At 32.8% G+C, this 27,033-nt stretch overlaps 1 protein-coding gene across 21 annotated transcripts in view; it reads left to right on the forward strand.

The window, feature by feature from the left end:
• Pcdh15 (protocadherin related 15) overlaps positions 1 to 27,033 on the forward strand; it is a 1,622,160-nt gene that overhangs the window by 1,457,720 nt on the left and 137,407 nt on the right. For all 21 annotated transcript variants that reach the window (XR_015440346.1, XR_015440347.1, XM_087184836.1 and 18 more), the window contains 2 exons: positions 8,492 to 8,632; positions 10,529 to 10,641. Coding sequence is in view for 19 of the 21 variants with exons in the window: in XM_087184836.1 (XP_087040962.1) it covers positions 8,492 to 8,632; positions 10,529 to 10,641 (254 nt within the window). In the remaining 2 variants the exon portion in view is untranslated. The remainder of the gene's footprint in view (positions 1 to 8,491; positions 8,633 to 10,528; positions 10,642 to 27,033) is intronic.

The following is a 27,033-nucleotide window of genomic DNA, read 5'->3' on the forward strand; positions in this document are numbered from 1 at the left end:
AGTTTCCATTATAGTGGAATATCTCATGAAATGACCTTGAATCACCTAGTAACATACAGAAAAATATATTATATATACAATAATGAGAAGACTTCAAATCTCGTTAAAATAAAGTGGTGAAGGTTAAGAAACTCAAACTGGTAGTCATCAACACAGATGTAAGTTTTTAAAACCTAATTTTGGAATGGGGCAATATCCACACCTTCTTTTACAAAAAGAACCATTCATTACATAGAAGAAAACCAAAGTAACTAATCCCAGTGTTTCTGTCAGCATGTTTTTCTAGCCCTCTTTTCCAGGTTTTTGGTATCACCAACAAAGAATGGAAGCAAGCATTCAGATTGTAAAGTACTCAGATTGTAAAGCAAAGTTTACTGAAAGTGAAAGTAAGCTCAGGGAGGCTGAGCATGGTAGTTACAGCAAAAGGGGGAGGCATAGTCCTCAGATTCCAAGTCTGTGGTTTTCTGGTGAACCCTCATTTTGCTCCTCTCACTAAGGGTAGCTTTGGGCCCTTCCAGGAGTCTGATGGGTAGCTCTTTCTTATGCAATATTTGGGGTTCTCCACTTGTTTCTTCCCATGATCCCCCTGTTTTTAATTTAGGTTCATGAGATGCTGTCCCTATGCCTGAGGACTTAATTGCTCCGGGGCCTGCTGAGGACACTCCAGTTCTCAAATGTATCTGCACTCATCTGGGGACTTTCCCTGCTCTGGTATACCTTACCGTGTCATTTGGCTGTTCAACTGCAGGACCAACAGGTTTTTAGTCATTGGGGGAGGCCTAGGGATAGGCTAATGGGAGGCCTCTGGTCTTAGCTGATTTTCTCTCCCTCATGTACTTAAACCACCATTAACACCCCCACCAATCTCTCCCCGGATTACCCAGGACTAGGTAGTAAACTCTTTATTAGGATTTATCCTGTCCATCATGCTGCAGAACTGGATTTGTGATGTTACATTTGAGAAGTTAAGTCTGTAGATTGAGTAATTTTGGGTGTTAGCCTAAAGTGTCTTCTAAAAATTAACTATGCTGAGGCTATTAAGGTGCCTGGTTTAATCTGGTTTACTTGAGTATTAAATGTCTAAAGCTTTTTTAAAGGAGAAGGATTGCTCTACCACTCAGTCTTTTAAAAATGAGGTTATCTAAAGGGATGCTTATTTCACTAAGTGAGCTGGACTCAATTAACAGAAATAGCTGTTATGGTAAATGAGGAGGCCTCAAAAGTCTATTCTGCTCTGCTTCGCCCAAGTCTTTCATTTCCAAAAATATGAAGAAAGAATTCACTTCACTGTCCTTCAAAGCAACCTAGGCAACAAAATAATGGTACCACTGCCTTCTGATAAGAGAATCTCTATATATAGTTTTCACCACTTTCTTGTTAGATTAGTGGTTATGCCTTAAATATTTCTTTGTGCAATATTTTCTTTAGTAATTCCTCTCATGATGACTATGCCAATAAAATAAAACTCCTAAGTTGTTTAAGTAGTGCCTCTTTGTTCTGTCTGACATTACATACAGATTTTGAGGTTTTGTACTAACTTTTCATAAATTATATTCAATCAAAGTATATTTTATAACCTGCTTTTGAAACTTTACATTATCTAAAATGGCTAAATATATTTTACTTCATGATTTTACAATATTTGGGCCAAGGAGGAGGTACTGCAATTAAGCCAACTGACTAAAGAGTAGAATTTAAGTGGAATTCATTACTTAAAAATTAAAGTTGAATGATATCTAATTACTTGTTTGCATTGAATGTGATTTAGAACAATCAGAAAATTTCTTCTGATTTTTGAACCTGGATTTTAAATATATTTTCAAAACAGCTAAGATAATATGAAAGTGGGTATGAAAAGATACAAAGGCTCTCAAGAATGCCTAGAGCAGTTCTGAAATCCTTAGAAATGGCTGTCCTAATAATAGTCAACTCAGAAGTGAAACACTGATCTTAAAAGCTGTTAGGAATTATATTGTTCTAAAGAAAAGCAATAACTACCTTGCATCACTGTTGAGAACACAATAGATTAGGCTTCAGCAACTGTTTAGGAATTAAGAAAACCTTTTTAATTGGAAAAGCCTTTAAATGCTACAGTGGGTTTCTAAAAATGTTCATGAATTTTCATTGGCTAAAATCTTTGAAAACTTATCTAAATGCTATGGTTTAGTGATATTAATATCTCAATAGAGGAGATCAATTAATGACCTCAAACTTTCTCAGAACCTAAATATAGACCAAAAACTTTGGTTGATCAGAGTACAGCAACAATAATTCATTGCTTGTCATTTATAAATCAACCCAGGCTAATTTTAGTTAGCACTAACCTTTAGAAAGTAATTCTATGGAATGCTTACACTTCTATAATTGAGTGATTTCAGCACAATTTCAAAATCCTATAGAAAAAAAGTACCTATTGCCATCATAATAAAATTTTTTAAATGATTTTTTCTTTGTAAAATGGTAGCTCTTTCAGTATTCATGATCCAAAATTGCCTTGTGATATACATACAACTAAATAGGTACAGTGATAGAATATAATTTATGTACTCTATTATCATAAATGAAATAAAAAGTAATAAATTTCATTTCAATTTTGTTATGCTTATATTTTAGCTTATTATAAAATAAATATGATTATTTCATGTATTCAATTAGAAGAAACATAAACTAATTATAAATATGTAAGAATAAAAAGGAATCCCTTTATTCTTAGCACAAATTAAAATGAAAACAAATATTTGGTAAGTCAACATTTATCTAATGGTAATTTTATTATTTGTTACATATATCAAACTTATTAAAGTGCATAAATCAAACTTAATGTATTGTTTTTAGTCTTTAATATATAATAAATAGAAATGACTTATATAATAATACTTTTATCATGTTTATTTCATTTTAAATGGATGCAAGGGATATTTAAAAAATACAAATGATAGTTTTAAGTGATCAAGTCTGTAATTATCTTTCATTGTTCTTGAAATTCTTAGCTTCAAATTGATATTTTTGAAAATTAAATTTATAATAATTTATACTTTTTAAAAAATACTGCATTTTATTTTATTCATATTGTGAATCTCCCAAGAACAATGTTAAGTATATTAATTAAAGTTAGTTTTCAAAGTCACTGTCCTTTACTTATGATATAGCATAATTATTGACCTATAAGAGTTTTTTAAAAACTATTGTAAAGGAGAAAATGAAAATAGGGAGAGAAGGAAAGAAAAATTAAGAATAGAGGGAAAGAAAGAAGAAGAGTGTAGAGAAAGGAAAACCAACTTTTGAATATAATGTAAGGAATTATTTTAGGTATTGAGTTTAGTTATAATAGTATATGATATAATGAAATGTGATGCTTTTGGTTTATTTTTAAATTTTAATATTACTAGTCCAAGTTTGCATTATAAAATGATTACATTCATTGTAGGAAACTGGTACATGTACAAAAAACATCTCTTTTACTCTCCCTTAGCCTCCATTCTCTTTCCTTCTCCCTCCCTCTACCTCTTGTTCCCCTTACCAATTGCAAAAGATTTATCTCCCTGTTCCTTATTATTTTTATTTTATTTTGCTTTTTAAATTATTTATAATTTGGATTTCTCATATAAGAGAAGCCATGTGATATTTAAGCTTGTGTATCTGATTTATTTAATTTAACATTATGGACTTAAGGCACATTCATTTTCCTATAAATGACTCAGATTTATGCTTTGTTATAGCAGAATATACTCCATTGTATATAAGTACCACATTTTCTTTATCCAGTCATCGGTTGATGGATGTACAGGCCACTTCCAAGATTTAGCTATTATAAGTTCTGCTGCTGTAAAAATGGGTATGCATGTATTACTTTGATTCTTTTGGAAACATATCTAGAAAGAAAATAGCTAGTCCATCAGAATTTTTACTTTTAGCTTTTTAAAGAATCTACATACTGATTGCTATAGTGGTTGCACTAGAATACATTCCCACCGACAACATAGAAATGTTTCTTTTCTTCTGCAGTCTCACCTACATTTGTTGTTATTTGATTTCTTGAAGATATCCATTCTTTTAAGGTTTTTTTTGTTTGTTTTGGTTTTGAGATAGGCTCTGTCTTTAATATATAATAAATTTTGAGACAGGGTCTGGCTAGGTAGTTCAGGCTGGATGTGAACTCACTATGGTGCCCAGGCTGGCCTTAAATTTGAGTAATCCTCCTGCCTCAGCCTCCCAAGTGCTGGAATTACAGGCATGTGCCATGACATCCAGCTGATAGCCATTCTTTCTGAAGTAAAATGGAATCTCAGTGTTAATTTCCATTTCTCAAATGGCCAGAGATGTTGAACATTTTTTTCTCATATTTATTGGCCATTTCTACTTCTGAGAAGTCTCTTTTCATTTCTGTTGCCCATTTTTTGACTTGGTCTTTTATTTGGGGGGATTCTAGACATTAGTGTTCTGTCTGAGGAATAGCTGGCACAACTTTTTTTCCATTATGTTGGTTGTTTCTTCGCTCTATTGGTTGTTTCCTTTGCCATGCAGAAGCTTTCTAATTTGATAAGATCCTATTTATTAATTCTTGATGACATTTCTTGTTCCTTTGGGGTTCTGTTCAGAGTCTTTGCCTCTGTCTATGTCTTCAAGTTTTACTTCCTTTATCTTCTAGCAGATTGTTTCTTCTTTAAGGTTTCAGTCTTTGATCCATTTTTATTTTATTTTAGTAAATTGTGAAGAGTATGGATCTATATTCAGTCTTCTGCTTGTGAATAGCCAGTTTTTTCAGGACCATTTGTTGAGGAGATCCTAAAGATCTTTTCTTCAGTGTATGTTTTTGGCCATTTATCAAAGAACAGGTGGATAAATGTGACTGGAGTTGTTTCTGCATCTTCTATTATGTTCCTCTGATCCACATGTTTGTTTTTCTGCTAGTACCATACTGTTTTTATCACTGTAGCTTTGTAATATAACTTCAAATCAGGGATTGTGATGCCTCCTGCTTTGCTCTTGTTGCTGAGGATTGCTTTGGTATTATGAGTTTTTTCTGGATCCATATGAATTTTAGAATTGTTTTACCTAGTTCTGTGAGGAATATTGTTGGTATTTTGATTGAGACTTCACTGTCTGTATATTAGTTTTGGTGGTATGGCCATTTTGAAAATATTAGTTCTTATCCAGTAACAAGGGCATCTTTCCATTATCTGATGTCCTTTTTGATCTCCTTTTATAAAGTTTTATAGTTTTCATTTTATCCTGTATTAGGATAATTGCAAGGTATTTATATTTTTTATGCTATTGTGAATGGAATTGTTTTCCTAATTTATTCATCAGTGGGTTCATTATTGGTGTTCAGAAATGTTATAAATTTTTGTTGTTAATTTTGTATCCTTCTACACTATTGAATTTGGTTATTAGTTTTAGGAGTCTCTTGCTGGAATTTTTTGGGTCTTCTATGTAAAAGATCATGTAGTCTGCAAAGGAGACAGTTTAGCTTCTTTGTTTCCTGAACATATCCCTTTTATTTTTTGTCTGGTCTGATTGCTCTGGCTTACATTCCAGTATTATATCACTACTCCTGTGGAGCACAGTACTTGAAATGTGGCACTTTTATAGCAACAATGTTAAAAGAATCTATTAAAATAACATATAAAGTAAACAAAGCCAAAGTTGCTGTCATATATGATTATAAGGAATCTAATGCTATCTATATGGAGGATGCTTTTTCTAGTAAATATAATTTGTTTTCAACATTTCCTCCGTGGTTGAACTGACCACAAACTAAGTGCAATTTTTGGCCCATCTGTACATGTCACCCCAGAGCTGACAGTACCTATAACATTTTCTCAAGAATTCTCCAATGATCTCTAGTTCAGAAATCTTGCAATATGTGAATATTTTAAATACCTTTCATAGTGTGTGGGCATCCTTGACAAACAGTAAATACGTAAAACATGTGCTATAATTTCAGGAAGGGTTGCTGAAGAAAAATAATTTAGAGGTAGGTATTAATGAGATCCTGAAAAAGAGGTCGATAAATTTAATAGCTGAAAACCTAGGAGATATGTGTAACAGGAATCAGGCAATAGTTACAATGCAGGAACAAGGACAGTGTGTGAAAGGGAAATTAGCAAGGAGTTGAAGTTAGAGAGGCAGAAAAAAGATGTCTTTAGGATCTAATAGCCCATAGTGAGGAGTCTAGATATTTTTGTATGTTATAGAAAAGCACTGGAGATTTCATTCAGTATTTATGAGATAGATTATATTTTTAAAAGACAGTATCAAGGGCCGGAGATTTAGCTTAGTGGTTTTGCTGCCTGGTGTGCAAGCACAAGGACCTGAGTTCCATCCCTGGTACCGAAAAAAAAAAAAAAAAAAAAAACCCCAAAAACCAATGTCAATAAAATTGAAGCCAAGAGTCAATTAAGAGTCCATTACAAGGAAGAGGTGGCTCTAGAGGATGAGAAGTGTTCAGAGCACCCATTGGTTGAAGAATTGGAGGATATTGTAATGTTTTGTTTATGAAGCATGAGAAAGAGTGGAGGGATCCATGATCATTCCTAGGATTTGACATAATACATTTTGCTAAAATATGAGGCCATTTATCTAAAGTGAAGGAGGTAGAAATTTGGGAAGAGAAATCAGGATTCTAGTTCAAATACATGAGATTGAAAGTAAAATGTGTAGTTGACACTTATATAAATTAACATGCTTTTTAAAAATTGATAATTTAGTCAGAAATTAAAATTGGGGCATTTGAATGAATAGAAAGTATTTAAAAGCAAAAGAATGAGATAGGTCTTTGAGGCCTTGAGGAGACATAGAGAAAAATAGAAGCGCCTATGACAGAGCCTTGACAAATTCCAGCATTTTAGTGGAATGGAAGCAAGTAAAAGGTATGAGTCTGAACATCCAGATAGGAAGCACAAGAGTGAAAAAGAAAATGTAATTTAAAAATGTGCTCCAGTGAGTAGTGGTAAACTGTGATATGCAGTATATTAAATGACTGGACTGACAGATAATAAATAAAATATTAAGTAAGTCCTGAAGCCTAACATTTTTATTATAAGGTTAACTGTGAGTTCAACCAGCAAGACCTGTATACAGACACACAGAAGAACAATAAAGCAAACAAAAGTATTATCAAAATCATAGTTCTTGTAAAGTGGCATTAAGTCCATCCAAATCACCAGCCTATGGGAGTGATATCATTATTTCTACTACACGATACTAGGGTCAAGTAGATTTTTTTGCTTTTATATTTTCTCTTGTATAAAGAATTTTGTGGTGTAATATGACTGAATTTAAAGTAAGGCTCTACCACTTAGTTATGCTTCTGTGCCTGGGTTTATTACTTCCAGTGCTTCAGAGATTTATAAACCTAAGATCTGAAGAGATTATAATGCTTGCCCTGTTGTCACTTTATATAATTAAAAATAAAACCAATCTAAGCACTTAATTAAGGGAGGACATCCAACCAACTTTTGAGTCTTCCCACATAATGATTTTTGTACTATTTAAAATTTATTCAATATTATTTTCTTTCTTTAAAAATCAATCTTTTGCTTGGTGTTCTGTCTTGATCTGTCTCTGGAGCAATGTAGCATTCTTATCTCCCTGTAAGTCTCAAATTGATTAGCTATAAAATGGGTGATAGAGCACACATATATCATTTTTATTATTGTTTCAGTAAACAGCAAACATTCAACAAATGTTAGATATCATTTATTTTATTATATTTACAATCATCTTCATTACTAATATTATCCTAATGGATTGTTGTAAAGTCAAGTGATTATGAAAGCACCCAACAAATAATTATCAAGAAAACAGGACACCCAATCACTTTTGGTGGATTTAAGACTCAGAGACGAACAATGGAGGAAGAAAATTTTATTAATGGCAAACATTGGGGGAGGTCTGAAGCAGAGACTTAGGCTGCCCTTGGAGTTGGGGACAGAGCTGGAGCCTGGGAATGGGTAAGTTGGAGGGATCTTGTACGTTTTTATGTTTATGTTTCTAGGAAGGCTTGATGAATAGAAACCCAGGTTAAGAGACCACAACGGGGTAGTTTAGGGCCAACAATGATCAGCCATAGTAGATGATAAATAATTTTAGTTTAATCCCTTTTCATGCGTTTCCCTCATTGTAACACCTTTTGTCATTCTTTCGTTATTACAGAGTTGAAACAAGTACTGTATAATTAAAAATTATATGCTTTTGTTAAGAGAGAAAATATCAGTAGACACTGTGTGTTTGGAGAAGAAGATGCAATTCACATAATAAAAGGAAAGTAGAAAGAAAGAAGCCCAAAGCAATCATTAATTTGTTTCAATTATGTAAATCATCTTAAAATAACCTATAGACACTGCTATGTTTTAATCCTGAAAATATAATATCACAAAATATCCTACATTTCTTAAAAGACAGTCATTTAAAAACTCAGTTTAACTTAATGAGTACCTTTTGTATTCATTTTGCACAGTAAAATTCATAATATATAATTTGATTTTAGGGGTTACCGGCAAGTCGTGTGAGGTACAGAGTAGATGATGTACAGTTTCCTTACCCTGCCAGTATTTTCGACGTAGAAGAAGATTCTGGAAGAGTAATAACTCGCGTCAATCTCAACGAAGAACCTACAACAATTTTTAAGGTCAGTGTTTCATTTTTTTTATGTTGTCTATTTAATATTAAGAGTTAACTTTTGATTAGAGCTTGGCTTAGTATGTGTCTTTTTTTTCAATTTTTCTCTCTTAATTTTTTAAAAGTAAAAATCACTACTTTCTTGTAAAACAAGCTTAGAAAAACAGTAAAAAGAAAAATAATCACTTGACACTTTAAATTTTGAAGATAACAGAACTGGTACTATTTTGCTGTCTATTCTTATGAAGGTATTCCATACAAATACACGTATGCAAATAGATATTTTCAAATAACATATTGTTTAGATTTTTAACTCAGTAATGTATTTCTCATACTATCAATACTATAAGTAGTATAAGTGTTTTAAAGAATTCATTATGTTCCACTGTATGAATATACCATTATAGTTTTCTTTTTAAAAGAAAACTTTCTTTTTGTTTTTTGTTTTTTGTTTTTTTTAATTTTTTCTAAAAGTAAAATCTGCTGTTCTGAAACTGTGGCTCTGCCATTTGTTACTTGCTAATTTTTTTAAGATAAATACCCACATGCAGAATTGCCAAATCAAGCTCATGTACTCTTGAAGTATTATCTGTCTAGAAATTGTGAAAAAATACCACTCAACCCTGCATACTTTATTTTTAATTTTGTATTGTCTGTCAAAGAAACAGCTATAACTATTTGATTTTTCTTAAGTTTTACTGTTCTTTAATTACTTGCGAAATAGAACATATTACATCTTTTGTTTTTCATATATTTTATAATTTTTAAATTTCAGATAATTTTATAATAGTACTCAATTCCTGTTTCCACATATGAAGAAATATTGAAAAAATATTATCCATTATCATCAGTAATACATTACATTACATGTTTGAACATTTTTATTTTTTATAGTGGCTTAGAATAATTTTTGTCACTGTAAATATGGCCTTTGAAAAATATACTAGGGAAATACCTTTATAGTTAACCTGAATATAATGAGTATTATGTCTCACATGATTTTATAATTGTTTGGAATCACTGTTCTACTTAACTGTTAGTAAGCAAAAAGTTAAGTTGTGAGTTGTGGCTCTCTGGATAATCTTTGGTTAAGTTTCCATGATCTAGTTTGAATAACGTTAGTTAACCTGCACCTTTCATAAAAATACATATTACATGGAAACTCATAATTTTGAAAATATTTAATGTTTTAATATAAATATTAGAATTATTAGTGTTATATACATTATTAAAGAACATGATAAATTTAAAAGATAATTGCAGTTCTTAAATAGACAGTTATCACATTGTAAGAATAAAGCTACTCTTTAGTTTGTATCATCTGCATAATTTCTGGTATACCATATGAACTTGGTTTTATATGGTTTAATTATTTTAAGAGATTAAATAACAAAGTTTGTTAAAACTTTCAGTCTTATCCTCTAGAGTGAAATATTTCTACCCTCTAATCTTACAATTAATTCACTGGAAAAATTAATTTCTTTTTATAAGCAAGCCAATTAGCTTTTTGTTATTGATGTTGGCTGAATTTAACACTTTTTAAATAAGAGTGTTTTTACTATAAAAGTATACATCTGTACTGCAGACAGCAGAGAGATTGTACAAGAGTTTATACTTAGATATAATAGTATATACCTGTTTTATTGGTACATTTTTCTATTTTTAATAATTTATTAATTTCTTTGAATTTTTTTCTTGCAAATAAAATAACAACACCTACATGGTTGGATTGTTATGAAGATTAAAGGTTGTAGATGTATTGTGTTATGTCTACTATCTCATCGGCATGTTCAGTGCTGCCTCTCTGGGCACCAGCTGCCTAATGATAAATATCATATAGATACAAAGGATGGTTTTAGTTTCTATTGCTTGTAATTCTTAACATAAATTTTTATTTCTTTTTAAGTTGGTAGTTGTTGCTTTTGATGATGGTGAGCCAGTGATGTCCAGCAGTACCACAGTGAAAATTCTTGTCTTACATCCTGGAGAAATCCCACGCTTCACACAAGAGGAATATAGGTATTGATTCCTCTTAGATTTTGAAATACACAAGGGGTTTAGTAAATTGTTATGTGGGAGAGACTCAGTGACATGAGTGACACAAGCTTCCAATTCTACTTCAAGATTTTGAACTTAGTTTAATGTGTATATATATATATGTATATATAAAACAAATTAAGAGTTTATCTACACATTGTGTATATTATGTGTGTATACATTATATATATTATAAATTAATGTGTGTGTATACATATATATATATAACAAATTTAGTTCAACAATTGATGAGTTCCAAATTCTTGTTCAAACATGAAAAAGTTCTGGAACTGAACATATTTTTCCCAAAAGAAATAATGGAAAACAAAATAATGGATCCTGAGTGCCCAAAATTACACTTATAAATTCATTTTTCCAGGACTTTAACAAATTTCAGAATGATTTCTTTCTTTAATTCTATCGTGGTTCTCATACTTTCCTCTTAGTTTTACTGCTGGTATTGATATAGGGCAGCAAATGATCCAAATATTCAAAATAATCCAAACAAAGGAAATACTATAACTCCCAAATACTAGATACCTGAAACATGAGTTCATGTTCTCTAAAATGGAAGAATGAATTCTAGAAACAACAGAGGTTAAGAGTAGGAAAGATAGCTTCTGTCTGAGACAAAAGGGGGACCAGAAAGTGGGCTGCCCTCCCACCATGCTTCTCAAAGTTGTTTTATGGGGCAAAGCTATGAAGTGAGCAGTATATAAAGTGGGACAAAACTAAAAGAACCAATGGAAAATCACAAGGTGGGCATGAAGTGTGAGAAAACAATGATCAACCAATTAGATTACAAAGGTAGGCACCCAGGTAGTATTGATTAAATGAGGATCAAATGGGAAAAGAAGTCACACAAGAAATTTCTGGAAAGGAAATGGGCTAGTGAGATTGATACCTGTTTAGAATTATCAATTACTGCTACTTATCCCCAGTAGAAGTAGGTAAGTGCAGTACCTTTCCTCTTTATAATGCTAACCAATGACTGTGCCTCAATTGTTTTTTATGCTGAGGGCCCAGCCTTGTCTAAATGTCTTATACTAATTTCTGACTAACTTATCTATCTGCAATAATATCTCTGACTTTCTTTGGAGCTTTGGTTATATTTTATACAAATAAGGTGCCAAAAACGCACAATGACAAATGTTTTAATACACTAACACAGACATTATATGTTGTCTGGGTGAGAACAGCATTTAGATTGAAGTGTCACACCTTTGTGTCAATGACTCAAGGAGTTTCTCACTCTCAGCCCAAACAATTTTTTGAAGTTGAATTTTTGGTGTGACTATCGAGCAAAATCAAAAACACCAAGAACAGATTTTTTTCAAACTGCTGTTGGAGTAGTGGAAAGTTTGAACTTGGAGCCATTTGATAATTGAGAAACTAAGGTATCACTGTATATTATAAAACACAACTACATATATGTGTGTGTGTGTGTGTGTGTCTCAGGTAGTGAATTCAAGTTGACATAACAAAATACAGTATCCTGGGTGGTATAAACAACAGAAATTTACTTTCCTTCAGTTATGGTGGCTGACAGTCAATAGTCTAGGATCAGGATGCCAGCATGTAGTCAGCCTTGGGTTCTCTTTCAGTTCTATGTTCAGTTCTTGCTGTGCCTTGACATGGCATAGAAGGACAACTTTTTGTTGTCTGTCTTTATAAGGACACAAGTCCCATGATGAACGTGCTATCCTCATAATCTTATCTAAATCTAATTTTCTCCCAAAGACCTCGTTTCCAAATGCCAAACCACTGGTGATACAAAAACCTTGTTTTTATACTTCTATACAATCACCACTACTCATGCAATACAGCAGTTTGAATTTCACTTCATTTTCATGAATTCATTACTTACAAAGGCTCACAGCCCTGTAAATGCAAGCAAATAACTGAAAAATATATCATACAATTAAAACATAACAGGAATGAGGTCATGCTACATAGAAAGCATGTTGAAGACATACTTACGTATGTTTGAAGATGATTAACACAGTTTTTGAGCTCTAATTTACAGGCTAAGTAGACTAGATTAGCCAATCCACATTAACATCGACAGATGTTCCCAATTCAAAAATCAATTTGTGTAAAAAAGTATAAATAAGAGATGTTGGAGTCTACATTGAATTCTAGAATCTTTTTAGTAGCTTAGTATATGTGAAGACAAATTGAAAGTTGAACGATAATACTAATCCAGGTGCAAGAAAAATGGAAGTTTCAAATTATAGAGGTCAAAATCATGTTTTAGAATTTGGATTTTATTGCACTGTAGTTTCAATGAACTATCTACAGGTTTTAAACCAAGGAGTTGAGGGATGAGGTAGGTGAGGGATCCATCTTGAAATAATTACCACAGGGAACCAAGTAGATTTTTTTTCTTTTATAACAAGCTGTCATTAAAATACTGCAGCATAAAATTTAATTATATAATATAATTACTCCACAGAAGATATAAAGACCATTCTGTATATAAAACAATTAAAAATATTAGTTATTATGCTTTAAAAAGTTATTCCCTCTTTCATGTATTACCAAATCCTTTTTTGCTAGTATGGTAACCTATGGACTCCAATTTGCTACAAGCCATATGATTTTCTGCATTTGGAAAAACTTCTCTTAATTTTTAAATTTTTTCTTTCTCAAGAACCTAGATGAGTATGAACTCACCTGCTATGCTTCTCACTAATGTTACCACTAGGTCTGTTGCTTACCAAAAATGTTATTTTGTTTCATGTGGTTAAAAAAAAATCCCTCATAATTTCAGCCCAACAGAATTCACTTTTGTTCTCTAAAACTTCTTATATTGAGTATAGCCATTCTTTGGGAACACTGTGAAAAAGAATAAGTGATGTAATGAGTAACACTTTACCTAAAAGGTGTCCTGGTTTTCTGGGCTTTTATTTGGAACTCCTTTCCTTATTAATAGAAGTATGCTGCCAGACTGCTGGAACTATCATACTGCTTGTTATTTCTTTTATAAAATATTATGGTACAAAGACCAAGGCCAAGGATCAAGTCAGGACTTTGCTCATATAACTTTCTCTTTTAAGTGTTCTTTTGTACCACTTTTTAAAAATATAAATGTCCTTTCTGTTCAGTAAATAATGTATCATTTCACACAATCTCTGCATATAACTACTAATTGCAAATAAATTCTATTAATAGAGTTGTTAACTGAGTAAACAAAAACTAACCAATTATCTGGTGCTAAAATTAACAGCAGTCACAAGAATACATGTGGGAGAATTTTGACCTTCCAGAAGTTCTGCAGAATTGCTCTTTATTGTCTCAATTCATTTGGTATTCTGAATTATAAGGAGAATTTGGATATCTTGTATCCCACTTTTTAAGAATAGAATCCTACCTAAGAATCATTATACATTCAGTAGTACTTGAACACTGAAAACAGACTGTTTTGCTTTCTATCAGACACCCAGGAAATTTGAGTAATAAAAAGCCATGCAAACTAAAGGCAGAATATTCTACTTTGTGGATAAATACAAATAACTGAAATATATGTTTATATAAGTTTGAATTTGAACTGAAGCATGAATATACTACAAAATCTTGAGGCTGATGTCTATCTTCTTCAGTTATTATGTTGGTTTAAAACAACTTATTACATAAAATTAATCATATTAAAATTTCACTTATGTTGCAATATTTTTATTTGTAATTTCTGAAAACCTTATTCATGGTAGAATATTTTTTGCATGATATTTGCCTTTTATGTTCAGTCATTAATATGGCAATGTTCCTATGCTAGTTCACGGTGCTGTGAAGACTAAAATACCTTTCTTTTTGTAAAATAATTAAATATATGTGTGTGTGTGTGTGTGTGTATCAGAGTGATCGATTAAACTTCAAATAAATAATCATATTACTAGGGTAGTTTAAGTTTTTATAAAAAGCAGGTATTTCGCTAAGATAACAGACTAAGATGAGGGTATCAGGCAGGCAGTGATTTTTCTCCATGTCATTCTCTGTCCATTCATTCAGAAACCTGGGCTGACACAGGGACTGCCACCATCAAAATTTTTTTTCAAAATAATAGTATTCATTTCCACTTTAGTTAGTGGAAAGGAGAAAATGAGTGTCTACTTCCAGAGATTTCTTCAATAGAGTTGTGAATTGCACATATTACTTTAGGTCATATTTCATCTTGAAAATTCAGGCTCATGACCACACCTGGCTATAACAGAGCAAAGGAATGCTGTTCTCTGATAGGTAACTATGGCCTAATTTCTCTCCTCCTACTGAGGAAGAATAGAAATGGAGTTTGTGAAAAGCTAGGACATTAAATCCTTAGTTTTAAAGAAGTTAGAGATTTTGAATGCTGTATCCATTTAAAAGTGACTGGATTTACTGGGGTGTGGTAGTGCATGCCTGTAATCTTAGCATGCAAGGGAGCTGAAGAGGAAGTTCACAAATTCCATTCCAACAGGACAACCTTGGGGACTTAGCAAGACATTCACACACACACAGACACACACACACACACACACACAATTAATTAATTAATTAATTAATTTTAAAAACAGATTTGGGGATATAGCTCAGTGAGCAGTGCTAATAGGTTTTATCACTAATACTGGAAAAAAGAAAGACTGACTTCTCTTAAAAATGAACAATGGGGTGCACGGTTAATATGATGGAATTAAAACATTATTTTAAATATTCATTGGCAAAATAAATTTTATTACTTCTAAAGTAATAAGAGAATCAATATTTCGTTTCTTTGAATTCAAAACAAATTCTAGATAAATATTTCTGGTTGTTTAAAACCTTTATTTCTAGTGACTTCAGTTTATCAAGTATTCATATTATATATTCCAAACCAAATTTTTCTACGCTTAAAGCTAAAATTTGACTCTTTGATAAAATTAATTACTTTTTACAGGTTTTTGCAAAGTCTAGTTGTCTTACTCATAAAAGTATAAAAGAAAAGAAAATGAAAGAAATAGTGGCAAAGTTCATATGAAAGTTAAGAGCTGTTAAAATAGTTTTATGAAGACCATCAAATTTTAGAGGATGGGTATAGAATTACATTTTCCAATGTATCAGTGTTGTCTAGACAAAGAAACAAAATTCATGTTTTTTATGAAGAATTAACAGCATTTAGATGTTAAGATATTGGAAATTGCTTTGTTGTTGGAACATAAAAAACAGACCTACCATTATTTTCTACTAAAATTGTTAATGCACAAAATTAAAGGCAACCAACAAACAATAAACATTGTAAAACGTATTTTAATATTTACCAAGAAAACATACCAGGTTGCCAGCTAAGTTGCTTTTTTTGACAGAAGATTAGTAAGTATTTGACCTATGTAAAAGAAGCAAAATAATAAAAAGCCAAACTTGTCTTCCATATATTGATGTTTGCTTTTATAAATGGCCGGATTTATAGTAATAATTTTAAAAATAAATCTGCGACTGATTGTCTTTGGTTCCTCAAGCTGTGATAGTGCTTGAGACAGAATCATTTTGCTAATTTTATGACCTCTTTAAACCAATCTTTCATTCAATAAGTTTGGTTAAATGGTAGATCAATATATCATCTACTTCATCTATCCTTATATGAATATTGATGCTATACAGAAAACACTGAGTTCTTAAAATTTTTGAAATTTATCTCCTTTTAGAATGAAATATTCTTTTATATATCTGTAAAGAAAAATCTATATTAGTAAATTAAATTTATTATAAATAAATATGTAACATTATGCATATTAATGGTGTAAGGTGATGTTTAAGTATATGCATGCATTTTAAGTATATGTCATGTTTAAATCAGGTTAAACATCTGTGTTTTTTTTTTTCCTTAAATTCTTTTCTTGGTATATTTTAGGTATACAATACATTTACATTATCATTGGGAACTTGTACCTTTACATGATGTATCTTGGTTCTTATTTTTTTCCCCATTCCCTGCCCTCCCTTCACTCCATCCACCCTTCCCTATTTACAAAGACTTTGTTTCCATTTTTTCCATTTCTCATCATTTATTCCTTTCCCTTCTTTCCTTTCCCCTGCCCCTCCCACTACCCCTACCCCTTTGAACCTTTTCTTCCTATTTTACATTATCGATTATTCATTCTAATCATTGGTACATTTTAGGTATGCAATATAATGACATTCATCATTGGAAATTTGCACCTTTACATAGTCTCTCTTGGTTCTTATTTTTCCCCCTTCCCCTGCCCTCCTTTCAACCCCTCCATCCCTCCCTAGTTACAAAGACTATTTTTCCATTTTCTCATTTTCTTATATTAATTCCATTCCCTTCTTTCCTTTCCCCTACCCCTCCCACTTCCCCTTCTCCTTTACCCCTTTTCTTCCTATTTCACATTATCTGTTATACCTTTTAGTCCTTATTTACACTTTCAGTTTCTCACACTAGAGAAACTATTTGGTATTTACATACGTGTGTGCTATTTATTTCACTTAAGAGTATCACCTCAATGTGCATCCACTTAGCTATAAATGTCTCTAATTTCTTATTTTTTATGGCTGAGTATTACTCCATTTTATAAAAAAAAAACACATTTTCTTTATCCAGTCTCCAGTTAATGGGCATTTGGGCTGCTTCCAAGTTTTAGCTATTACAAATCATGATGCTATGAACATATATCGCTGTGGTATTATTCTTTTAATTCTTTGGAAAAGATATACCCAGCAGGGGAATAGCTGGGTAAAATGGGACTTCCACTCCTAGTTCTTTGAGGTATCTCCATACTGATTTCCATAGTGGTTGCACCAGTCTACACTCCCACCAGCAGTGGAGCAGTGTTCCTCTTTCCCCATAGCCCTGCCAGCATTTGTTATTGGTTGATTTTGTGATAGCAGCCATTCTTTCTGGAGTGGGGTGGAATCTCAGAGTTGTTTTCATTTGCGTCTCTCAAATGACCAGTGATGTTGAACATTTTTTCATATGTTTATTTGCTATTTCTACCTCTTTGTGTGATAAATGTCTGTTCATTTCAGATGCCCATTTTCAGATTGGGAGGTCTGAATCTTTTAAAATTCTTTATAGATTCGAGATAATAGCCCTTTGTCGGAGGAACAGTAGGTGAAGATTTTTTCCCACATTGTGGGTTGTCTCTTCACACTGCTGGTGGTTTCTCTTGTTGTGAAGAAGCCTTTCAATAAAAAGAGATCCCACTTGTTGATTGTTTGTGCTAGTTCACGGGCAACTGAAGTTTTGTTCATAATATCTTTTCCTACACCAATGTCTACCTAACCTCTGTTCCAGCCGATTCAGCATTTCTACTTTTTATTTCCTCAAATATTTGTCATTGTTTTATGGTAAAAAATTCTAGGTCCTTTCTCTTAGCTTTTTCAAATGTACTATACCTTATTGTTATCTATAATCATCCTAGTGTGTAGGACACCATAAATTCTTATCTAACTGTGACTTAGTACACATTGAGCACATTGATCAACTTTTCTCTAGTCTCCTCTTGACTTAATTGTAATTGAAACAATTTCATGCAATTTGATATTCACTTGAAATTGAGAAAAATAAATTAAATTTAGTCATAAATATTGTTTTCAAATTAATACCGTGTAATATGTGAAACAGATCATAATAATTTATTAGGGCTAATAATTTAATACTTAATTTGTCTAGTGTTGCTTGTCACAGGGTTGGCTAGGCTGTTGGTAAAAAATTACATCTGTGAGGAGCTTGACCTATTCAGTTTTTGAATAAATGTTAATGTTGTATAGTTATTCCTAGTACTAAAACTTCTATTACTCTTTAATTGTATTTAATGATTTTCTGTCCATTCTTTTCTGAGCCTTCATCAGTTTTAGCATTCACTCTCTCTTTCAAGAAATGTAATCAAAACTGAATTAAACACTTCAAGAGTATGGCAAATACTCCTCTCTTATCAGTTATTGGCAGGCATCTTGACAAAGTCTGGACTTGTTAGGCAATAAAACCCTGCATAGCTAGTAGTCTCAGTCATTAATGCAAACATACACAGAGATTGTGTCTTATTATTTCTTTCCTTTAACATAGTATGGTCTATTTTAATATATGATAAATTTCTATATTAATATTCATTAAATATTTTTCTTTTTCTTTTTCTTAAAGTTTTTCTAAATATTCTTGAATAGTTTGAATTTATCTTTTTTGTGTCAAAATATTAAAAATATTTTTAATGTTAAGCCCCTTAATGTATTGTTTTTAATTCATTTCCTATAACATCAGTAAGACATCAAAGTGAAATTTAACAAGGAATAATTTTATGAGGGGAAATACCTGGTTAAGAGTTGAAGAAGAATCATGGTGAGTAAGGCTGGGAATACCTTAAGATCAGAATGCATCCTGAACCCAAAGGAAGAGAGGGCGGAGAGAATATTGGGCAGAAACATCCCAGAGTATGTGTTATTGAAATGACTACTGTTATCATTTAAGTATAGCTCCACAAGACAATTAGTTCTGAAGCCATGGTTAAATTTCAGGGAAATCCTTCATCTTTGAGGAAGGGACCTGCCTTAGCATTTCTGTTATTCTCAGTCACTAACTTACAACTCTCCCTAGGATATATGTCTTTTAGGCAAACATAGTAGTGGATTATAGGGGGCAGCAATTGGGATTTAGGTCAGTTGTATTCCCCATAATTAAAACTTTACAAAGCACACTCTCATTGTCATCACATGTCCATGTTTGATAAGAGGTTTTCAATCATTTATCCATTTGAATCTTCTGGAAAAAACATAATAAATTCATTTAACATATCTCCTATTTAATCTACACAGAAATATCAAAACCGTAATGCTAAATACATAATATTATCTGAGAATAGATTGACTCTTGTAGGTCAAATCAGTTAGCCTTCTGAAGAATGACATTTGACCTTCATCTAAGGATGATGGACTAAGTCTTATACACACTGGAATTCACTTGTCATCAGGTTCAGAAGTAAATATCACGGAAAGGTCAGCATGTCTGAAATAGATCATGCAGTCTAAATGTGAATATTGATTTTGAGTAGGAAATGCAGTATGTTACACAATTTATCAAAAGAATTAAAGAAAATTATTTTAAAATTTTTCAAAGAAACATGCTACCTATTGTAAGTATACCTCTGGTATTCATTTAAAATGGAAATTTACCAGCCTTTATGGTAAGGATTATATATTGAATGTCATATTCATATTCATTTAAAAAAATTTACTTATTATAGACTATAATTTCCATAAAAACCAAAAATTTAAATTTGTATTTGTGTGTGTGTGTGTGTGTATATATATGAAATAGGTCAAATATTCATAAAGTATTTTTGTTAACTTCTTGAATAAGTTGATATTTTGCTAATCCTAGAAAAATATTGAGCGGTTTTTCAATTCTAGCATTAGTCAAATTTAATATGTCCGATCCAAAAATGTGAATATTATATATATATGATCATCTTGACTTTTTCAAAACTTCAGATACTCTTTAATCACAAAATAATCTTGTTTCTGTATTAAAATTAAAATTAGTAATTTGCTGATTAATATAAATTAATTTTGTAATAAATGCACTACAAAAATGCATTATATATAAAATTAACTGGAAGAGCTTTTATATGAACAAATAAAATTTGAATAAATTTACAAAGATTAATCTTCATATCCTTTTATGAAAATAAAGAAAAATACAGTTTACTATCTAGAGACAGTTATTTTTTATATTTTATTCTATTAGAAATGAAAATAATGTTATATTAACTGGCATTATGAAAATCAAACTTTGAAAGTTAATTTCTTTTACAGATAAGCAATTTCTCCAAACTCTCTCTGCCTGGAGCACATAATCAACATCCCATCCTCTCTTCAGCCCAAAAGAAGTGACAGGATTTGCAGATCCCCGCTTCATGAGAGCCCAGTTTCCTCTCTGCAAGAAAGGGGTCAATGAGCAAAATATGGCTGCAACAGTAGAGCAAGTGTGGAGATCTGCACTATCTGTCTGTGCTCCACCTCCACTCTCTTCCTTACTGTAAAAGACCCTTACCACCTATATACTGTGAGATGGTGGTTTGAGGCAAACAGACACCTCCATCTCTGTGAAGCTAGCTTTGAATAAATCCCTCTTCATTTTTATCAAATGTCTTAGTTACTTTTCTCTCATTGCTGAGGCACAATACCCCACACTCACAAGTTAAGGGAGGAAAAGTTTATTTGGCTTACCGTCCATAGTTGGCTCCAAGGCAGAGTGGTACATGGCAGAGGGCCATCCACTGAGGAGAAACAGTAGTTCATTGCAGCCAAGACAGCAAAAGCAACAAGAAGGAAGACAAAGCTCTTTCTGTCCCTTATATTGTATCCAGGCTACTGGGATTAGAGCTAGGGTAGTACCAAGCCAATCAGTGTACTGGTTTAGTAATCACACAGCTTTAACCCCAACATCACACACTCTAGATCCAGCCACTTCTGAAAAAGCCCCATCTAAGACTGCATGAAGCTTTGGCGCGACATCTAGACAGAAACCATAACACCAAGTATGTATGGCTTCTTTGGAGCAAATGAACCTAAGTGCCCAGGTAACATTGTCACAATAGATAAAAATGTAGTGATTGAAAAGTTCTGGTTATCATTTAATTATTCAAGATAATTAAAATTATCTTACAATCAGAAATATGACTATCATTAGTATATAAATCAAATGAATTGGGACTTGGGAATTTTAAGATGTTTAATAGATTAGAACAATAGTAGCAAGAAACACTGGTGCTGATTGAAAAGAATATAAAAGAAAAATCTATTTGAATACTATTAATATAAAACAGATTCACATGCATAGACTATCACTTGATTACTAAAGTTGTTTTCTATTTTAATTCGTTAGATTTATTGTTCATTGTAAGAATTGACTTTCCCTTAAATTAACCTTTTCTGTCTTTTTAGGGCACCATGAAATCTTTCCTCAAACATAATATATTTTGACTCTTTAACTTTTGAAAAAATGACCCTGACAATCTTTCACAGCAGCTTTCATATGCTCCCTCTGTACCCTCATGGAATTGAATTGCTCCTTCACATCAAGGTTGTCCATATTTAACACTAACTCATTTTTCAGAATAAAGCAAAGCTTCCAGCAACAAAGAACTCAAATTCCAATAATTCACTTTACACCTACTGTTTAGAATTTAGGACAGGTTTTTCAATACAAATAGTGTTAGGGTAAACCGAGGCATGACTGAGACCACCTGAGCAGGCAAAAATGAAGCAACAAACAAGTGTTGGTTTTCAGCCTGGTGCAGGCTAGTCAAGGGGGACAAAGCCATTGACCCTGGGGACTTGGGTGAAGGGAAACTTTATAGGAGAGTTTGGATAGGGAAGGGATAGTGCCAGGAGGAGTGGAAAATTTTGTCCTGGAGTGGAGGAGGTCATTTGTTCTGGGGTGGAGGAAATCTGGTGGTCTCCAGGGGTATCTGGACCTGCAGAAGTTACTGTATGGAGCAAGCTATTTATCTTGAACGCAACCTTGGCTTCCTGTTATCCTTTGTGCCTTGCAGGATGTGTAACTGCATTGCCTGTTTTTTCTTCTGCCTGGGCAGGGGTATGGCAAATAGATTTACAGATCTCATTCTTCTTTCATTGTATCATATCTATGAGATATTTTGGTTTGATTGAATCATGCAATGTACACTGATTTTTGTTTTATTAGTAATTAATGGAAACATATTTTATGAGACAAAATAGCACAGATGTTATTAGAGTGCTGTAGTGATGAATCTGGAAATCCAGGTAGAGCCAGATTGCAAAGGAACTGTGAGCTATACTAAAGACTTTGTTCTTTACTTAAGGATATTGTGAAGATATTGAATGGTGTTAAACAGGCAAGAGAAACGTGCAGTGGCTTTTTGTGGAAAGACACACTGTGCTTCTGTGTTCTATATAGTGAGATTTTTATAAATACAAAATGTTGATTCACAGTCATGACATATTTGTCAGATAAAAGGGCTGAAAACCAAGACCAGACCAGGCCACAACAAGCCTTTATTAGGGGAATAGATCTGCCGGGCTGTCTCTGAACAAAGGAGAGACAAAAGCAATATGGCCGGGGCAGGGAGAGTCTTTTATAGAGACTGGGGTGGGGTTTGTAGGGGATGAGGCAGGGTTGAGTGAGGTAGTGACTAGGGAACGGAGGAGCCGGTGACATCACTAAGTGGTAGGAGGTGAGCAAATATTAGGTTACTCTCTAGGCAGGACCAGGGGCATGCTGGGAAGAAGGGTTTATTCTTTGGTGGGAGCAACCATCTTGGCATGACGTCACACAGGGGAGGGGCAAGGCACCATAGGAAGAAGGCAGCTACTATACATAATAGCTGCTGAGGTAGTGGGAGACCTATCAATTTTCATCACCAATGTATAATTGATGTTGAGGGTGAGGTTGTTGTCTTCTAATGCTTTATAACTAAGCCATTTATTTAATTTTCTAATATTGCATTTTATTTCTGGTAAGTTTTTCACCCATATTTCTATGCCATTAAACAATGTCCTGAAAAATAAAATACGTATGTGAAAAGAGTGATAGGAAAAGGTATATCAGGCAACTGCAAACTAGAGAAAGCAGAAATTATTATATTAATGTTGAACAATGTATAAGTCAAAACAGAATTGTGATTGTATATATGTGTGTGTGTGTGTGTGTGTGTATATATATATATTGTGTTTCATTAAATAGATGGTAAGTTTGTAAAAGGAGGGGGTTAAATTTTTACTTTACAGTGTTCTGTCCATATAGTGTCCAGTATAGTTAAGTTTTTGCCAACTTTTAGGTCCCAAAGATTTTCTTTTCAGATTCTTGGTATTCTGAACAAAGAATTGGACAAGGCATCCATAAAGGGTAGAGAGGATTTACATTTATTGAGGGTTGAAGCAGAATGAGAGCAGACCAGTGAAAAGTTCACAACAGCCAAGAGGTTAATGGCTGGTCTCTTTTGTATCTGTGGTTCTTAGATGGCTTCTATTCCATGCAAACAAAGCCTTCTTAGTTTTGTTCCAGATGTAAATCAAAAATTGAAACTATCACTTTCTGATTGGTCCCAGGTGGAAGGCTGAAAAGTCATTCATATTTTCTATTTGGCTCTGTGTTCTGGGTCTCCATGATTGATAGATCACTTGCTCAACCTGTTTGCCAGGTCATAATTTTCTACCTCAAGATCATATAATATTGTCTGAGAGGGACACTTTTTTGAATAAAGAGGGTGTTTTATATTATGCTATGGCAGTGGGTGTCAAGAGCAACTGTCACAAATAAATTGAGTCAAATAATCACAGGTTTTTCTAACTGTGCTACTTGACTCATGGTAGGTATAATTTCTTGGTATCCTGTTGGCATGATATTTGTGAATGGAATCAGGCCCTAGTCACTTCGGAGTTGTAAAGAGCTGTATAATGGGAAATTGAGGGCCTTCTGTTGTGTTTGTTAATTGGCCTAACCTCAAGAAAAAACAAATGCCCACCTATCTTCATGACTGCAGGTAGTTTTTCTAGTTGGAGCAAGGAGCCCACCAGTTAGGTCAAAACCATTAGATAGTGGTAGATGATAAGGGTAATAGAAGTCTTTCCTGATGATAACATTTGGAAGAGAAGACTCCCAGGGCATTGACAAATTTATTCCTGAATTGTAAACCTGGCAAGCTTTTTGGAAAGACAGAGAGAGAATTTACAATTCCAAGCTTTCTAAAGACTCTAATAAAAGGAAGTTAAAGGATTGGTACCGGGAAGAAAAGTACCTGAAATTTCCTTAACTGGAGGGAAACTTTCAAGTTGTCTTAGTCAATAGGCATTTAGCCAGTGGTTGGAATGATTGTTGAGATTTGCTAGGATGGCTGAGTTTCTCTCTTCATGAACTTTTCTGGTCTCAGAAAACTGATCCCTGTGACTTCACAAGCTGCCTCTGGGGTTTTTGAGCCTAAGGATTTAAATTACAGTTACTTCCAAACCCAACACACACAGTGATTTTCAATTATCATGTGAGAACATTCTACAAAGGCTATTTCTGAGCCTGACTGTGTAGGTCTACTAAGTTCAAATTTTTAAGCATATTTTGAAATCTGAAAATTCAATAAATTTCTTCAGCAGATTTTAGAGTTAAAATTTAAGCAGTAATGACTATGAAAGATTAAAATAAATTCTGAATGAAAACAATAAAAAAAGAAACATACATATACAGAAATAATCAGACTACAGTTTTACCTTTAAAATCATTTGAGAAATTTTTGACTGCTGCTCTTGCATCTTTAAAATAAGGATGCGTGAATCTGACATAAGTAAAACTCTTCATAGTGTATATTCTTTAGAAAAGATGTGGAAAGCAGTGTCTAACCATTTGATCTTTTATTAATTTTTTTTAAAATCTATGACTTAGCTTAAGAATTCTGGGAAAGCTGGTATCACTCTCCTTTTTCATGTTTTTTAACAGTTTTACTTAGTTAAATATGTAGAATTAGATCACTCTGATAAAATTACTCCAAGGTTATAAATAATAAGAGTTCCAGTGGGTGTTTTTTCTTCTTCTCATTTTTATTAAATTTCCTCATTATAGATATAAAAACAGCTCTTTAATTGGTACTGATTTGAAAATATATTGAATTCAAACATGTCTAAATAAATTAGATTTGTCTCTTTGTAGAAAGGCAGTAGAGCCAGATTGAATCCCAGTGAAATTTTATAGCATCTATTTATGAACACATTTACATCATAAACTGCTTGGCATTTAAAATAATTACAAGCTTTTTACAACATGTATAACATTTACTTTTATTGTTACTTCTTGTACCCAATAATAAAAGCAGGTTTTAAATTGTAAAATAATTGTTTCCTCCATATTTATACTCTAAAAACGGGGTCTAACATTTGAATACTGCAAATTATGTTATTTTAATAGATTCATTATTTGGATGACTCAGATCTGTTAAAATGTATTTAATTTAAAGAGATTTATTGTAGTCTATATTTGAAAAAGCAATTATAAATTTTAAACAAATATGAATTTATGTCTTCCTAATAAAAATCATGTTGTAATTTTTTGCATATGAACCATGAAGCAGTTCATTTTTGTTCTAGTTCATACTTTCTCTGTAGATTGATTTTAAAAAATAAGTTTGGAGTTTTTTTGATAAATAGTCTTCTTACTAAAATGCTGCAGTTTGTGGTATGTCCATGTAATATATATAATAATGAAATGTCATGTTGATACAGGGATGCTATAGGAGATAAAATAGGGCCTCCAAATGATATAAGGGAAATATAATTTCCAACATGTTAGATATGATATGCTGAGTTCATGTTATCTAAAAACAAAGAATGAATTCTAGGAACAATGGAGGTTAAAAGTAGGAAATATTTATTGAAAGGATAGCTCCTGAGAGGCAGGAAGTGTCCTGAATTGGTAACTGAGGACCCCCACTTTACTGGGAAGTTTTATACATCAAAAACCATGTGGGTACAATGCGGGCTTCAGCTATGATCAACCAATAAGGTTACAAGTGATACAATGGGGGAATAAGTCATACAATAAGTGTACATAGAAGGAACAAAGACATTTTCTAGGAAGTGATGGGTCCCGAGGTTTTGCTCACCCACTGGAGTGATTGATATCTATCTAGACTTCATTAGGCCAAGTGTTACCAGTTATCTTGTCCTTTGGGAAAGTATGCAGGACTAGTCATTTTGTCTTTATCTTGAGACCTGGTTTCCAGGGAATGCATCTCCATCCATGGTTGTTATGTATTTCACCTTTGTCGTAACTCTCTCCAGGACCCAGCCCTATCTGACTGCCTATAATGTTTTTACCTAATGTAGCTGTCTTTAATAATGTCATGACAATACAGCATGATATAAAACAGCATGAAGAATCATTATTGTTTATGATAAAAAGTAGTCTAAAAAGCCTGCCTGCTGCATGATTCTGTTACATCCAGGGAAGAACACCTTGCCATGTCATGTCACACCACGCTACTGCTCTGCTGAAAATGCAGCTCCAAGAGATCCTAAACACAACACCAGTGAAGAATTAAAAACAGGGCAATGTTTAGTATAACAAAAGAAGGTTTATTTAACGTTAAAAAGATGGAAAAGAAAGAGAATAGACAGCTACCATGACGTGGTAGGGGGCAACAGAGCTAAAAGCCCAGAATCTCTTACCTCTGGCTCCTTTTATTGGGTACTAGTATCTTTCCTGTTCCCTAGGTGGGAGCTTGTCTATATCTGATCTGTTCTCTTAAATGTCTTTGATCCTAAACTAGTCATCTCTGCCTATATTTCTTTTGGCCATTTGGTTTCTTGCTGTCCATTTGTAATGAATAAGTGAAGGGAGGGCTTATAGGAAGGCACCTTAATAATAAATAAAGGGGACATTTG

The sequence above is a fragment of the Heterocephalus glaber genome, unplaced genomic scaffold (assembly GCF_053883595.1).
Source record: "Heterocephalus glaber isolate CG9 unplaced genomic scaffold, H.glaber_assembly_v1.0 deba00001497, whole genome shotgun sequence".
NCBI lineage: Eukaryota > Metazoa > Chordata > Mammalia > Rodentia > Bathyergidae > Heterocephalus > Heterocephalus glaber.